The sequence below is a fragment of the Anser cygnoides genome, chromosome 2 (assembly GCF_040182565.1).
Source record: "Anser cygnoides isolate HZ-2024a breed goose chromosome 2, Taihu_goose_T2T_genome, whole genome shotgun sequence".
Lineage (NCBI taxonomy): Eukaryota > Metazoa > Chordata > Aves > Anseriformes > Anatidae > Anser > Anser cygnoides.
The window spans coordinates 140,917,778-140,936,381 of record NC_089874.1 but is presented as its reverse complement, the minus strand read 5'-3'; the positions used below and the strand labels follow the sequence as shown (position 1 = coordinate 140,936,381).

Genomic DNA, 18,604 nt, shown 5'->3' with positions numbered 1-18,604 from the left:
ATACGAATAGGGAATAGGAAAAATGTTCAGAATTCATCAACTGTTGTCATATATTGGAGAAACTAATTCTTATCTGGGAATTTCCTCACAATTCTAAGAGTCTCCATTCTATTCAGCCCCGAATCAACACTGAATTCAATGCCAATTAATGCCTACCTGCAGCTTCTAAATGAGCCACTGTCCTGGAAGGTCAGACAGACAAATTCAGAAGGATTTCTCTAGAATGAGAGGCTTGCCACGTTTTTACTGCTTTCACTGGTTTACACCCTTTCCCGCCCCCCCCCCAACAGAGATGCATAATATCATACTGGTAGTAATATCTAAATACAAGAGCCTTGCCCAGTTTCAAAAGACGAAAACCTTTATTAGCATTTTCCTGGTTCTTTTCTTAAATCCTTTACTGATAGTGCTAGTAAATCTTGGATTAAATCCTGAAAATAATTTAAATTAATACTCCATGCTAATGAAATAGCTTTGTATACTGAACATGGAAACTAAGAAAAGCAAATTGGGTTTGTTTCCTAACTTTAGGCAAAATAAACACATTCATTCGGGGAAACAAGTGAGAAGAAGGAAGAAGAATATGCCAGCATTCAATACACTGAGCAAGTACTCATCCATACTACAGTGACCACAGTCATAAAAATATTGGATGTAGTCAACTGAAGAAGTCTTAACTTATTTATGAGCTAGCTAATCAACATCAAGATTCAGAAATGTAAAGCATTCAGATCATGTACGTTGGTGACAACCTCTGCATTTTATCAATATTCTGGTTAAATTCATCCTTAATTTCTTCCTAAAATTCCTAGATGTTTTGCTAAAGCATGACAGGTAGCCAGCTTCATTATGTACATCATCACATCTGAGACCTGCTATCTTCAGCAGTTTCACAACAGAAACATTTATTTATGAAACTAGATGAGAAACATATGCAGCACTTTAAAAAAAAAAACAAACAACCTCTGTATGCCACTGATTAATAAAGCCCTTAATAATCCGGTATTTTTTATTTCATCCAACAGCTTCACCTCTGAATGATCTTAAGTTACAACGTGACACCATATAAGGTAGCAAGGGTGGATGTTTCAGATGAGCAAAGTATAGAAAAATTATCCTGTATGGGAAAATTAAATGCATCCAGAATTGGTGCCAAGGAGTGAAGCTTGGTGGCTTAGCTTACATCCTGGTTTCTAAGCATAAGCTATAAATACCCATATACACACAAAAAACATTTTGTCTGTTAACTACTCTAAGTAAAAACCTGGATTTAAAGGATATAGTTGTATGCGCATTCACTAGCAGCACACTGTAGCATAATAAGGGTATTAATCTAACATACTTAACCAAAAACATCACAAATTTACCTGAATACTGGAAAACCTCATTCAGTAAAGCTTCGTTTACCACCACAGAACTGCCACTTCCAACAGGATGACACCAGCTCTGGTAAATAGTTTGGAGCAGAAGGGTTTGAGCTCTAGTTGCTTGAACTGTCAAATTCGGAAGCTCAAATATGCATTCTGTTAGTGGGACGTGAGCGCGCTTGTTCCTGTTTAAAAATATTGAGATAAAAAGAAAAATCATTACTTTAGTGCATAAGAATAATAATTCAAAAACTGAGTCATAGAATAGCAGACTGCAAGCATTTAGCCTGTAAGGACAGAGCTGTGTGCCTGTTAAAATTTCTTCTCATAAGAGCTGATTCTACTTATATTGAAATTCACCCTATATAGGAATTGTTACATTCTTTAACTTTACACCTTCCTGTAAAACAAGAAAGAGTATCAGATATTTTTAACTAATTTTCTCTTGGTTTTAACATATATAAACAAAAGCAAGTCACCCAAATAAAAGTGACACATAAAACTGTGCAACTACTAAAATCAGAGAATATGTTAAATTTTTTTTCCTGAAAACGTTTTAAAGCTTACTGTGAATCAGTAAACAAAATGAAATATATCTAGTGATCCAAAAACCCAAATAGGCAATATCCATACAACTAAATACAACTCACAAAAAAAAAAAAAAAGAGTTCTGTACTTATCCTCATATTCCATATTTGGCTGACAGATTTGGCTCAATAAGAGATTCCAAATAGGTACTAATATTTTTCAGTGCTTTATAATCTGGTGAACAGTTGGGGATATTGGGATGACAGGGCAAGATAAAGGGCATTCTGTTTGGACAGAAATTCTTCTGCATATAGTCCAGTACCAACAAGAGGGCTCTACAACAATTATCAAAAAGTCACTAAATTGCTTTCTCTTCCTAATATATATACTACATATTATACTAGTAATATACTATTACCTAAAATTAAGCAATAGATTGACTTGCTACATTCAACAGAAACCACAACAGCTTTTCATTTCCACTCTGGAGCCTTTTCCTGCAGCATATTTACAACATTATCATCTTTGACCTAATCACCTCCTGCTCCATCACTGAGATGTACTCTTTGTGTTTCAGCATAATTTTCTCCAGTGTCCCCAGAATATAATCCCTTGCACACAGATTAGCTTGTCTATATAGCTGCATTATAGGACAGTCCCTTTAAATATTCTGGGTGTACTTTTTAGAACCCTTCATAGTGTATTAGATTTAATTTAAGGTACTGGAGCATCTCTATTATGCGGAAAGGCTGAGAGAGCTGGGACGGCTCAGCCTGGAGAAGAGGAGGCCCAGGGGGATCTCATCACTGCCTGTAAATCCCTGAGGGGAGGGAGCAGGGAGGACGGAGCCAGGCTGTGCTCAGTGGTGCCCAGTGCCAGGACAGGAGGCCCTGGGCACAAACTGGCCCCCAGGAGGCTCCCCCTGAGCACCAGGAGCCCTTCTGTGCTGTGCGGGTGACGGAGCCCTGGCACAGGCTGCCCAGAGGCTGTGGGGTCTCCTCCTTGGAGCCCTTCAGAAGCCGCCTGGACGTGGTGCTGGGCACCCTGCTCTGGGTGTCCCTGCTTGGGCACGGGTGGCACCGGGTGGCTCCAGAGGGCCTTGCCAGCCTCAGCCATCCTGTAATTCTGTGTATATCTCCACCTTCAATAAAGTCATTTAGACACTAAATGTTGGAAGCTGGAAATATCTGCTAGGAGAATAATGATGTCGTGACCGTTCTCTCTTTATATTTTTTCCAATTAGCTTTAATATTTCTTATGAATTCGCATTTGCCATCCGATTCTTTTTAACCCTTCAAGATGTTCTCAATGCATCACATGAATACGTATTTTAAGTATTTAAAAGGACCACACATATAAATCACCCGGATGTTAACTTGCAAGCCAAGGGCATTCACATAAAATACTATAGTTCACAAGAAATTGATGGGTGGCAGGGAGAATAGGGAGACTGAATTCTGGAGAATCTCCTCTGTTACAAGATTTTAGTTACAAGCCTAATGCCACATGAAAATTAACAATAGCAGGTTAATGGTCCATTAAGAATCATAATCTTAAAGCTGCTGAAATTACTCACACAAGCCTTTAGCTCACGAAAAAAAGGAAGAAAACTTTTACCAAAATCATCAAGGGAGGAGCTGAAAATGTAAAGACATTCCCTTGCAGACCTTGGATGCTTGGAAGTTTTTTTTTTATATCAGCAGAATCAAAGCCTTCCCTGGAACTGTCACAAAAGTCACAATACATTGCATCTGCTACCTGGCTCCATGGGAAATTATTCCAACCATGTGGCCTAACACAGATAAGTGAGATCATACTAATAAGTGGAGACTCTATGAAGCTCCGTGAATACAGAGGCAGACTAGGGGAAATGTGGTTCTTGATGTTCAAGCTCTAAAATCTCTAGCAGAATGAAGTGCCAAAAAGTTTGGGCAATAAAGAGATTTCCTTGCACATTCTGCCTCTGATCAGGAGAGTAACCCTTCTCCAAGAAAGCTGTGAAGGAAAAAACACACCACCACTTCTCCGACTCATCACCATCATCATCTAGATGAAGAAGCAGAATAGCAGAGTATCTTTCTTGCTAACACTTCTGGCCCATAAGCTAGAGATAACTGCATGATGAATGAAAAATGGCTTGGAAACAACCGTTCTGAACATCAGAAGGCTTGTATCAACTACCCTGTTGACACAGTGACAGAGTCACAGGTAATGTCATCACTCTAAATCTGGACTTGCACAAACAAGCATTCACCTTAAGTCACAGGCAGATCTCCTCCCTTGATTCCTTTTGAACACCAGCAAACAGCCAACTGAAAATCTTTTTATCTCAAACAAGAGGAATTAATCTCAAACTTGACACACCTACAGTATAAATACACATCCATCTAAGATGGCTGTCTAGACTTAAGGTAAAAGGAAAGAAAACACAAGAAAGCATTTACAGGCAATACAGATCTAATTATTCTAGAGCTGAGGATTATATGAACTGCTCTCTACTGGTCACTAGATCTCCCTTTGAAAGGAGTGGGAAGAAAATGATAATTATCTCAGCTGTGTATGTCTACAGCACAGATCAAAGTTTGATAGATGAAGCCCATCTGCAACAGCTAATTCCATTGTACCATGCTAAAATTAAAGGAATAAATGAAAAGCTGATTCTTATGACAGAAGACACCCGTGAAAGAGTGTCAGAGAATGGATGTAACTACAGACAGAAGACAAAAAAACTGCATTTTGTAGCCTTCTGTAAAAGTAATCTCTATTTGTTAGACCAAGGTTATTCAGCCGTATAAAGCTTGGAATAAGGATAGCCGGTCTCAAAAACATGGAGAGGAAGGGGAAGAAAAAAAAACAGTAGCAGAATTGCCTCTGAGGTGTGACTCATTTGAAGCTAATGACAATTGTGCTGTCAGCTTTTCAATTTAAGCGGAAAAGGCGTGCACAAGTAATGGAGTGCATGCAGAAAGGAGTACATAAGGTGACTATGTACTTCGGAAATTCCTTCCCTGCAGAACAAAATGCTACATACCCAGTAAATAAAAAATGATTTTAAAACTCGAGGTTAAACCAATAAAGTCATTTACTCTGGTGTAATCCTACTCTTACGTTGTGTTCTTATGTAGAAATCCTGAAAATGAGATATGGCTGTTAGCAAAGATTTTGGAGATATATCAAAAGAAATGTAATGCGTGGTGACATCAATCTGAACGTTTCCTAACATTGCTTTTATCAAGCCATTTACTGTGATTTTCTGCTACTTAGCTCATTGCAGAAGTGCACTGTAACTTCTTTTCTCCTTTATGTCACTAATAAGTGATATTTTCTACTTTTTCTTCTCATTTCTCATCACCATATAGGATTAAAATTAAGTATCTCAGAAAAAGATTACAAAAAGACAGGTTCCCTAATGTAAAATTTAGAATGAAGGAAAAAAAAGAAAGAAAAACTTTTTCAACAATATTCAGGACAAACACAACTACACTATTATTCCATCTAAAATAACACATTTGTATTAACAAACTCATGCACTATAGAGAGTTCTGTGAAGACCTGTCACAACAGTAGCACACAATGCAGCAGTGGAAAAGATTTTGCTTTAAAAGTTTGGCTATTCATTTAATACATATTACAGCTACTGTACTGAACTATGTGAAACTTAGAAGTTTCACATAAAATATCCCCTCATGGGTAATATCAGCGTATGAAATATTTTCTTTGAAATAATATGCAAATTCTAAGCTTATTGTATTTTAACAATCCCATAGGAATACACTGGACTGTTCTTTTTCAGATGACTTTATAGGATAGGAAGTTGAAGAAAATAAATCCTTTTTTACAGAAAAAAAAATCAAGTCCATAAAGGTGTGGGGAGGGGGAAGGTATTGTACCATGTGTGCAGCAAATGTTGCTTAAGGAAATTTTAACTAGGCCTGGCTAGTGATGAAAGTGCATTTATAATTCAGGATTTATTATGATAGTTTTGAAACACAAATAATGCGTTTAAAAGAACTTAAAATACAAGCTTGCTACCAAACTGCACCTGTTAATACAGAAAATCTCTCATTAATAAGGTACTGAGCTATATTTAACCATATTTTATGACCCAAGAGATATATTCAAGCAATAAATGAAAATACAATTATTTATATTTTTCAATAAACCAAGTCAGATCTATGTTTCAGTACTGTATCATTAAATTTGCATTAAGCAACTGAATGTGACTTCATATCAAAACTCATCACCACATTAAAACAGTTACGAAAGTTGGATTCGAAAACCACTACTTCAACTGCACTGTAAAACTGTAACAATACAAATAATTATTTCTTGAATCTTTACACTCAAGAGTTAAGATGCAGTTCTGAACATATGTTCATTTAACTGAACAGGTTAAAAAACTACCAATTCAAACGCTCTTCTCTAGGGGAAAATAAATCCTAATGTAACTAGCGGGATAGACTACTCATTAAAGCTCAACTTGGACAAATTCCAGAATAAATTTAAGGAAATATGAACAAGCAAGTCTTGCTGTGTAGTGGCATGGAGTGAAAATGAATCTGTCCTAATTAAATGATTTCTAAATACACTTTGGTTGTACCCAGTTTGCTGACAAACTGTAATACAGACTTGCTGAAATATTTGGATAAATCTGGCGTACCATTAAAGAAAATAGTTTTCTTCGCGATTTTTGAATGAAAACACGAATTGGTCCTTATTATACACCACGCACAGGCACCAATATAACCAATCCATGTTAAGTTCACAGGCCTGCTATGAAATATTTTCAGTTTGTAGACTTCAGGAACAGCAACTCATTCTTTTAAAATCAACACCTCAGAATGATTGAAAGAATATAGTGGTGAACAGCTGGCTCCAGAGGTTTATATAGAGTCCCTAACTGCAAAGCTGGAACCTGCAAAATGTTTCCAAAAATTTAATTTTTGTTATTACTCATATCCTGTACAGTAAAAAACTATTAGTTCATTTTTTCCAAAATAACAAAACCAGTAACCTGCTACTAGAACCCAGCAACTGTGTCTTAGAAGAACCTGAATGCAATTTAAATGCCTAAATAACTTCACTCAGCATTTGTACACCTTTCCTCCTATGCAAACAGAATATGTATGCTGGCTTTATACTTGACAGGAACAAAGGTTTCACTTACACACATACACCAAATACGTATTCCTACTTAATCTGATCCTTTATATCAAGTTTAAAAAAAAATGACCATTTTGATCCTTTCACTTAACATCATTTAAGTAGCTGCTATTGGGTAAGACAAATATCAAAACTTTGAAGGCAGCCTGCAGGTAGAAGAAGAAAGGGAAAGGAATTTAACCACTACAATTTTGAATTTATTTAGTTTTTTTATGCACAACTTATGTCACTGCTCCTCACAATAAAGAACAGTCATATCACACAGCCACATACACTGCCACAGGTTTTAGTCTTAAGGCACAGTTATTTATGCTAGAGAACCAAGTCTTAATTCCACAAAATAATTAAACCTACTTTGGAACACTTAATTCCAGAAACATCTCCAAGACTCATGCCTTCGAAACCTCTTCTGCTCTTCTATAGATATCCCTGAAGGATGCATGACCTCTTAAATCATCTCTTATGCAGGTGAGACAGCTGCAGCTATCTTCTTTCTCTTATTTGTACGAAATACTGCTAATCATACAATTTATTGCAAGGGAGAATACAATTAACTTTGAGATTTATCAACTTTTTTCTTTTTTTTTTTTAAGAATAAAAAACTTCTTTCTGTAAATAATTTCAGATATGGGATTAGAAGAGAACAATATGATCATTTCTAAGCTGACTATTGTGTAGCTTTTCGTTTGTTTAGCATCAGTTCTGGAACTGAAATTGTCGGGATGAAAAAATCTTTGTGAATTGTTAATTCATATAAGAACTTCAGAAAAAAAGATTTCCTTCAAACAACTGTGAAAATAATACAAAGCAGGCAAAGTCCAAACTTGAGTATATCTTAGGAAGAGACTAGAAAAGTTCTATTCTCAGTTCTCAATGAAGTGGGAGTTTTAATAGAACAATGGAATTTTTCAGCAAAGAAAAATTAAACGCATTATTACAAGAACAAAAATGATTACTAAAATCAAATAGCATCCAAAAAGGAAGAAATCTTACCAAGACAAATGCAAAGCAAAAAAATGCAAGAATATGGACATGCATGTTAGGAACTGTAACCTTGGTTCACTTTTACATCATTTTGGTTGCTTTGTTACAACCAGGCATTAAAAACGATGATCGATACATGAGAATAATATTACTGGTTTGTGAAGCAACCAGGAAGAGAGAAGCAGTGACCTCAGTGGGACGGTTACTGTCACTTTATCTGCTGTGCGAAAACACTAAAGGGAGCAAGAAAAAACAAACACCTGGAACGTGAGGACAGGAAATTCTTATTTTTTGTAGGTTTGAATCCAGCCACACCAAACGTCAGATGAATCTTTCTATCCACTGGAATAAAAGTTTGAGAAGGCAAGAAAGCAGTCTACCTCCACTACGAGTTCACTCATAGGCAACATGTCCCAAAATGCAACACATTTGAACTAAAACCCTTGTTGACAAGGGAAACTTGTTGAACAAAGGAAAACCTAAAAAAGGGTTGGGTTTTCAGTCTTATTTATGGACACGTTATAAACAAAGGTGGCTACTGAACCTGTAATGCAGGAACTCATTAAACCCGCAGCTGCATTAGAAAAACCATATTTAGGAAGTTTAGATCAAATTTGGCTTCCTGGCTTGCCTTGCTCATGAGTGGAACAGATACCAAGGGTCTACACTCTCAAGTGGAAGTCAGTCACTAATTACTACTTCCTCCTTTAAAAAAAAACCTCCTTTTCTAATCACTAGTTAATACTTGTCTCCAGAAAGAATCATTGAATTGATATACGAAAACTATGAAATAATACAATTCCAAATTCTCTGCTCTAAGTAGATTACAATACGAGCACTCAGCCTTGTCTAGTCCTTAATATATGTGGTTAGCTTTACACCTATCAACCACCGACTGAATCTTGTGCATGAAATTATATCTTTGAAGAGTTGTATCTTGACAATTCAGGTGTTTGGGGGAAATCAGTAAACAGGGGATAAGAAACTTACCTCACAGAATGTGATTAATGACAATTTTTTCTTTACTCACACATTAGATATCTATTCTTTGTTTATTTCTGCAAGACGGTCTGCCATTTTTTTTTTTTGAGTCTAGAAATCTTATTGTCATTTATTGTGGTTATTAATGGAGAAAAGGGAAGGGATATGACGTTTAGCTGCATTATGTCCAAAAGGATGCAAATATAAGGACCAGGAGAAATTTGACATTTGTAACTATGACAAAAGATCAAACCATACTAAAAAAGATGAAGAAATCTGAAAAGAATTATTTCCTATAGGGAACCACTGGCTTTATGAAGGTGGTACAGAAGGAATCAGACACCGAGCGCTTTCACAGCTACTATTTGGGGTGTGCCTGGTCTCTTCTGAGGAGAGCTAGTCTGCTGGTAAATGATTTCCTGGGGAGGTGTGGGGGATGCAAATCCACGGCAACTTGGAGATGCTGCAGCTGAACAACTGCAAATGACCAAGACCACCAAACAGCCAGAGGTAACAAGGTAAAAGTAAAAATTACTACTATCCATAAACCTCCAAAGAGCAAAGATTTGTGTTTATAAAGAGAAAGAAAGAAGAAAGCATTACTTTTTTGTAGCTTTCCTAAATCAAGTATCATTGCTTTAGATACTGTAGTGTAATCCAATCTCAGCAGCCACAGGGGTGGAACAGAGCTCGGGGAGCTGCCGTCCCATAAAGTAGCCTACTTTACTGTCCAGACACACAGCCTCTCCCCCTCCCTCTCCCTTTTCCTCTCCTCCTTCCCCCTCCACACACTCCCAGAAGCAGCAGCAACAGCCTTTAAATCAATCCTCTAAACCTGCCACACGGAGCCATTTGGTTGCCATTAGCAGGTAAAACAGGGAGCCAGGAGGGCTCAGAAACATGTTGGTGCTCACTGAGGAAAACTGCATTGACAGAGTCATCTGCAGGACGCGATGGCACGGAACAAGAGTTAGACACGAAAGCTGCTGCCATCGGACAAGGAGATTCGTGCTGAAATTGGCGTTATCAGGAGAGGAAGAGTTGTGACTGTGGCTGCCCTGAGAAGAGCCGTGACTTCCACTTTCCTTTCATGCCGTCAGAAAAGCACCAACTCTCACAGAAACCACCCCCTCCAACCTGGGGGAAATTCACACAGTCAATTCAGCAGCTAATAGCACAGTCATTTACAGGATAGTTTTATAATGCTGAATTACTATCAGCGCAAATAAGGATTTTTTTTTAATACAGATTTCTGTCCAATATGGTCTTTTAAAATTGCACACATTGTTTTTAGGTTAAATTACCTTTCCTATTTCTAGGGAAGCTGCAAAATTTGGCAGATCAAATGCAGATTAGTTACCTCCTAATAAATTTATTTAAAAAGGTAGTGATATTCAATTTCTTAGCCCACTCCAGTCTATTAATGATTTCAAATTTCAGACTCTCTTTCTACCCCAAAGTTGCATACAACTTCCATCTTTGCTATTTCTTACAATTCTTTGGAAATCATCATACATGTTTGAAGATTACATATATATTATTTAAGACAAATAACCTGAAATCCTCCCCAGTTCATAGGCTCTATCTGTGGGGAAGACATTCCCATTTGCTAGAGCGCAGCTGACCAGATATGACCCTACCCTGTAGACTGGAAACATCAGAAAAACTGTAGTCCAGAGCCCTACTTTATGGGGACGAAAAGTGGCTACCCCATAAATCCGATCCTTCTCCAAAGGATGCAGCTGTGAGGATTTCTCAGGAATGCAGATATGGGGAACAGAGGCTTTGTTTTCTTCTCATCTGAAGACATCTCCTGAAGTAAGGATATTAGCGAGTCTTCCAAGCTAGGCACAGTGCCTTCTGAGAGCTAACCGAGATGGAGGAATGGGAGGAGAAAGGACTGAAAAGTAGCCTCTTTCTGGGGAGCAAGGATAAGGAAATGCTTTGAGCAGGAGCAGTCACAAGGACAGATCCACAGACTTCGCTGTCTCACAAAAAGCTGTCTAGGTAATTTAGCATCCTCCTAATCCTTGTGGAAATGGTAAGACAGAAAATGGTAGAAGAGCGTACTGGTATAGAAGAAGGAAAGAGACACAAAAAGGGCCACAGTTTTATCTTCCCCTCTCAGGTTTCACAGGATAGGAAGAAAAGAAAAAAAATCATGGGAGTTTAACAGATTGTGGATGAAGGAACAAGAATGAAGAAAAGACACCAAAAAAAGAAAAGATTTTAAAAAGACAGCAAATACGAAGGAAGAGAAACATTGTTTGAGTATTCCTAATAAAATGCCCACAAGATGGGAAGAAGAACATAAGAAAAATGCTCAAGCGTAACCTCCCACAAATGCTAACACACACACACACCTCTCCCCTCCTTTGCAAATTTCTCACATACACCACTTCAGACTGTTTTAATTCATCTCTAAGTAGTCACATGAAAATTGGTAGAAACTGGAAAAAATGTGACCAAATTTAGGTAACTTTGCCTAGTTAGACATTTTCTTGAAGATTATTAACAGTTGCAAAGTTGTCAAAAGCTGGTCCACAGCTCTCCGAGAGAAGCACAAAACTACTTTTTTGTTTGAACTCTGAAAAGTTCAAAGATCTTTGAAATTAACACAGTTTTCAATTCCCTGCCGAAGATTCAAGAGCAGAACAGAACCCCGACTTCAAGTAAATGCTAGGAACTGACCTAAATAAGAAACTCTGTCCAAAGACGTAAGCTGGATTTTCTGTGAATTTGTTCTGTTATACACTTCTGTATATTGCTTATTTTGTTTCATAAATTGATAAAATCTTTTGGTGGTAAAAGATGCACTTAGAGTGAGAGACTTAAGGCTGCTTGAAATTCTGGTAAATTTTTTATAGTTAGATCATGAAGGTCAGAGAGGTAAGAAGGTACATGTCCACGTTAGCTACAACAAAAGGCTTCAAAATATTGCACTGAACTCTAGAAATAAACAAATGCACCTAACTCTACTCTTCTTTGCCTGCAAGTAACCCATAGACCCTTCTAATTTCCTTTAAAATTAAAGATATAGCAACAAAAGGAAGTTGCTGGAAGGCAGAAGGGGTGTTTTGTTTTTCACATTACCAGAAAAGCCTTTAATGTAGTGAAGGATGGGTCAAAGGCATCATCAACAGCAAGGGCAGGGATGAACAAGGTGTGTTAATGCTCCATGTATAAATACTGCATAAAGAGCAGAAAGACTATAAAGGCTATTTAAATTATATTGTAAGCCCATTAATTAGTAACCTCAAAGGAATTTTTAAATATAGCAGAAGCTATTTAAAGCAAAATATTACTTTGTTATGTTAAATCTCAGTAAATGCATAATACTAAGTAAATTTAGATTTAACAGTAGTTGTAGTTTGTGAAGTACAATGTTATGCACCGATTCCAGAATTGACTTTACATTATTCCTTCTCAAAAGCAAGATAAACTTTGAAGCAGGTTCTATGGATATAGATTTTTTTAATGCATTTGGTCTTGTCTATCCACTGTGAACGTCTCAAGTCTATGTCATCACTGACCTCACGAGTTTTAAGACCATCAAAGTAATCACGTACACTCATGCTGAAGAAAAGATACTGCCAATAAAACACAGCATCAGAAAAACATTTTATTGCTGTCACATACGTACACAGCCAAAGACAAAAGAAAAGCTGAGGTATAACAAGTACGCTTACTTCCAAAGCAAGACACTAAGCCATTGACAGCATTAAGTTCCAAAGAAATATTCTAATCATGCTTACCAAATATATTTCCTTCTACTGAAATGTTTATTTAGTCATTAAACTTGAAGTGAATGCAAGTTAAATATCAGCAAACAAAAATAAGTAAAAAATACTTTTAAATCCCTTAGGTTTTTCTTATAAACATACATTGTAAATGATTTCTAATGGATAAAAATTCTGATTCTCATGGTTATCAAATTCATCTGAGCCTGCCACATCAACATGCTTACAAAAATAGGTGCATTATTTAAGTCTAGAGAATTTCTGTTACCTCACTCCAGGCAGAACTGAAACCTACCATCCCAGGCAAACTCTACAGAGGTGAGGAAGGACATGCTATGGCTTGTCCAGCAACACAATAGCGCTCCGTAATCATAATGAAGATAACCGTAAAAAGATAAAATTGGCAATTCTATACAGCTTATTCAATAAGCAAATAGCATAATCAAAAAGCATATAAACAGAGCACTTCTGTGAAGGAGGATTATTTGCTACACAAGGTGAATAATACCTTTTCAGCAACATTATTCTACAGGGAACTATACGAGAAGTCTTGATGCTTGAAAAAGTCAATCTAATTTTTTCTTCAAGTTACAGAATTGAACAACTACAAATTTCTTAAAAGAGCGCTTTCATTCCTCACAATTCCCACATTTTCTTAAAAAGTTGCAATTAAAAAAGTGAAAGGGAAAAGAGCAACTGTAACACTAAGGTGCACTCCTTCAAAATCTATGTAACAACCAACATTCGAATGGGTCTGGCTAGCAAGATGGCACAACAGTTGTGCCCCATGCCCTTAGTTGCAGGGTGCAAGTTTCAAGCAGGGTATACCTTTATTAGCCAAGTAAACATGGCCAAGTGCAGGCATCAGTAATGGCCTCTGTACATACTTTTTACCTGTTTGCTCCCTGCCATAGTTTGGGGCCATGGCAGCTGACACTTTCTCAAACGATGCCTAAGCAATGCTGAAGGGACCAACAGTGCCAAAAGCTCTCCACAGTCCAAAGCCTGGTTCTGTCTTTCTTAGTTTTATTTATGTTTTTCCCCTTTTGGGGAGGGGAAGTGAAGGAAGGAACAGCAATAGGTAGGTGTGTGGACTCGAACTGAGCCAGGATAGGCCACTGTTTTCTGGAATGTTTTATTTAGTAGTTTACGTATAGTCAGAGAGATTATATTTCTCTTCATGATTCAATGACACAACGAAAGGAGCAAAAAAAAATGAAGCAGCAAATTGCAGGCAAAATTCTGGGGGAAGAAAGGCCAAACTCTGTGTGTAACGAATTGCTGCCGATGGACCTACAGAGGACCTAGAGTTGACACAGGTAAAGACTCAAAGCAAAAATCACTGAAAATCCTAACCATTTTTCTACAGATGGTGGTATTACTAAGAGAAACAGAACTTCCAAATACATCTAGCAAATAAAGTTTATCTTAGGGATTCAATTTTTCTTTAGCATCAACTCTACAAAACAGCACTTCAGCACTAAGACAGGAAGTTCTACATCTCTCTTGTATGTCACAAGTAAAGCAAAAAGCAGCTTTAACCCTGAAAACCCTACATATTTTTAACTACATTCCATTAACTTGTTCTTAGAACTAACGTCAGCAAATACCGATGGCAACAGTTACTAAAACCAGGATAATGTATTCACCATGTGCAATCACTTTCCTTGGACAGATATTAGTTAATAGGCTTAATTTATTTTCAATGAAGAGTCTTGACAATTAATTAGTCTAAATAATTACACTAGGAACACTACAGATGACCAACCTTTGCAGTCAGCTTGGCTGATTTTCCTCCTCACAGACAATACTGAAAAATACAACTGCTTCCAATTTACATTGATTAAAAGTTCACTTTTAACAGATTTGCTGAATGCTGTCTGCCACATCTGCTGAGAAGCAGTAACTTTAGATCTGGACTTGATTTAAAAAAAAAAGTTAAACTTGAGGTTTCTAACTGAAGTTAATTTGTAGTCACAGTAATCAAGCTGCAAGTCATGTGGCAGAACGCAAAACCCCTCCTGGATAGAGGGTCCTTCCTGATAACCGACTACAAGTCTTTCCAGAAGAGCACAGCTGAAAACTGCCACAAAATGTTTCTGTTGAACCTTGATATATTAATATCAGTGCAGATTAAAAAAGATTCCACAGCATTAGCAAAGATTCCTTAAGCACCTTCATCCTTATACACGAGCACATCGTACTTAAGCTTTTATAATGAAAGAGATGTTATCAATGAAAGATCATCATCTTGTCAAAACTATTAAGCACCCTAGAGTGCTGTTCCCAATTAACTATGATATATTCATATACCTACTCCTCCAACAAAGATGCAGAGCCGCAGTGAAAGCACACACCTACCAAAAAAAAAGTCTGATTTAGTGTTATGGTTTTTCATGCATTTCCTAGGTGATGGCATAGACGTGCATAAAGCTGAAGTAATTCAGCATACTACCTAGGCTGATTGTTCACATCTGAGGCAATTTGACACAACCACCTCTTCAGAACCCAAGAGAATGCCTGTTTCTGTCAGTTCTTGCACAGCCCATATCACTGGCATATCTCAGCAGTTCAAGCAGGTTTTCACACGTGCTAAGTAACTCACATGACTCTGTCTCCGCTGTCCCATATGCCGATGGCATCTGTTCAGGCATGCAATCTCAGATATTTTCCGTTTCGAAGGATACCCTGAATTTTCATCTGGCAGTTAGATCCAATTACTGACATAACTAATAGTCACAACTGAATGCTACGAAATGAGTTTCATGTGTTTTCAACCTGTTTCTGCTTCTGACCCAGGAACCGAGCATGCCCCTCAACTGCCCATGTGAAACATAATCCACGTTCAATCTAAATTGACATTGCTCTTGATTTACTGTGACTAGTCAATAAAACAGGCTGCCAAATTCAAGACCCAAGTGTCAATTTATTGGAAAACTTCCTAGATTTATGATCTAATGTTCACAGTCTTTGGATATCTGCCTCTGTGCTTCTTGCCAGCAAGGTCCACTTGCCTCTTACTAGCACACAATTGCACTGAACTGCACAATGGCTGCATCTCACAACCCTCAAGCTCACAAACCTACTGCAATTTCTAGTTCAAAGCTGCATTACTCCACTGAACTTGCCCTGCCAAAAGGCTTCAGTCAATTCTTACACACTTGGACACTTTTAATCCTCTCTTTTTTAATCCTCCTTATACACTTTTAATCCTCTCTTTAGCATGCAGCGAATCCTAAGAGGTCCTATTGTCATCACAGTAGTACCTTGCTGGTAAAGGCCACAACAGCAGGAGCTAATTTGCTTGCCAAACAACCCTCTTACTGTTCAAGCCACATCTTCATCCACCACATTACCTGTGGATCAACATTAATTGCTCTCGCTCGGGTCAATTCACTGTGAGAGTGATCCTGAACACAGGATTTTCAAGATGACCAAGAAGGCACACATGAGCAGATGCACATCTTAACTTACACTGAAGCTTGTAACGCCCTTACTGGATACTGTAGAGTCTACTGATGATGAATTCTGCTAGTTAGAGTTATGTGGCACACCAATACATGGCTCTGATTAAACTAGGGATGTTTGCCTTTCTGGGGATACATAACGGGAAAACAGGAGCAAAGCTTTGTAAAGATTAAAACGCCTTTACAGCAAGAAAGCAGTACACTAAGCAGTAGTAACATGAGGTCTTCAGAATCCTCCTGTATTTTGTAATGTCAAGTTATAAATATTAAAAGTTAAGATAAAATGATGTGTACAAAATATCCATTTGCCATCTACGTGGCAACAGAATCAAAACAAAAGCTAGAAATTAAGAGGTAAAAAAACTCAAAACGCAACAGGCTGCTGGCAAAGCATGTTAATCAATGTCCTGGTATAATCGTTAGCCAAAAGGAGGTTAACACCTAGCATGTCAATCTAATGCAGATGTAACAGAATCTGGAGACATAGTAAATATTTACCTTTACAGGTAAATCTGTGTTGAAATATTAAGAGCTGCTACATTAACATCAATATTCTTAAGGCTTCATAAAAACAAAGTGTACACACACACACACATATATATCCTGCATGAGGATCACTGTATCTAGATTTCTGCTGCAATCTTTCAGTATTTTCAGGACACACATTAACAAAAATAACAACACTAATCCTTAGCTTTAACAAGTGAAACAAGTGTCATCATATCTCTGGGCAGCTGAGATGCCCAGCATTTGATGCATACAACTTTTAATAAGAAAGCAAATCTTGCAGCCTTTGTCAGTAATGGACAGATCTTCAATAAAAGCATTGAAGGAAATAGAAGAAATATGAAGACAGTAAAATCTTCAAACGGGGTACAGTGGCTCATATTGAGCTCTATCTCATTACTAGCCTGGACAAATCTAAACTTGTTCTCAAGGTTCAAGAAAGCTCCTAAGTCCTAGATTCATGTACTGAGTTTGTTCAAGATGTAATTAACTCCTAACTTGAGTACTTTATCCAGGGGTAATAGTGTTCACTGCACGCAAATATTTCAGCACTCCTAATATTAGTTTTTAAAAAAAATTAAGCAAATCTCCAAAACTAGCTCTGGTCTCAAAATAAGAAAGAAGAGACTCACTCTTAACCCTTCAAAATGGACTACTGGACTAAATAACTGAATGGAAAGGATGCAGAGAGCGAACACTTCACCCCAGTTTATATCCATACTCCACCATGTTTCAGAGTCTCAAAGGCTGTCACTGATGAAGACAGTGACAACCTCCCCAGAACTGATAAAGGATGATGAGAGTCTAGAATGCTTGTCACAGGAAGGGATTATAGAGAATACCAACCAAAAAAAAGAAGAAAAATCAATAAAATGACACACACAACTGGACCAATTTCTAGCTCATAGAACATATGGATGACAGTTCAGATTTACCCAGTTATCAGAAAAACGAAGGCTATTCAAAATCAACATTCTTTAATGTATTTAAAATTCTTTAAATGCACAATAAAGTAGTACGTTATAAGTGACAGACTGTTATAACACCGAACTGTCCTACCCTGAGTTGTCTCATCTGTTACTACAGAAATTGTAGCCAAAAAGAAAAAAAAAAAAATCAGCTAATTCCTCTCAAGATTTCTGTTTGGCCATAAACATTCTTGTCATTCATTCTGGGCTTTTAACCATATTCTGCTAATTCTCAGTTGTTTTTAGACATCCTCCTGAAAGCTTTGAAAGCTGCTTTACAATCTGGCATGCAACACTACATAAAGTAGTTGTAAAATATTGACATTAACATAGTATTTTGCATCTTGTTATGCTTGACAAAAACAAAAGACCAGATGTTTTTACTTAAATATAAAAATAGATTAGGTATACAACAATTCAAAAGATGTCAAAGACATAGTTAACTAGTGAGCTTGAGCAAATTTCTTTTACAAGAAGAAAGTGTATTAACTGAAATTAAAACAGACATCAATCTAGCAAATAAAATGAAACAGCACTTTTGCTACATTAATGGTTGTTTACTGAAATTTACTGGGTTGATGTTGTTCAAATTTTATCTATTCAAAAGTTAGCAATGGTTATCAGCTAAAGTTTTTAAAAATAAATACCACTAAAATATTTAATATACAATATACATTTTGAGATTATTATATTGAAACTAAAAAAGAAAGCTATTCTACTGATTTATGTCAGAAATAAAGTTGAGATTTTCACTGCTAACTCAAAACATACTACCTGAGGGATTCCATAACAGTTCATAAAATGTCTTTGTTTTTAAAAGGTATGGTCTGTGGTATATATTTTCTAGCAAGAAATAGAAGAACACATGTAGCATCAGATGTGTGTACTTTAAGAAACTC

General features: G+C 37.0%; 1 protein-coding gene across 4 annotated transcripts in view; it reads right to left on the bottom strand.

Moving 5' to 3' along the window:
* VPS13B (vacuolar protein sorting 13 homolog B) overlaps window positions 1-18,604 on the bottom strand; it is a 481,062-nt gene that overhangs the window by 371,509 nt on the left and 90,949 nt on the right. For all 4 annotated transcript variants that reach the window (XM_048068672.2, XM_048068671.2, XM_048068670.2 and 1 more), the window contains one exon: window positions 1,368-1,552. In XM_048068672.2, the coding sequence (XP_047924629.2) occupies window positions 1,368-1,552 (185 nt within the window). The remainder of the gene's footprint in view (window positions 1-1,367; window positions 1,553-18,604) is intronic.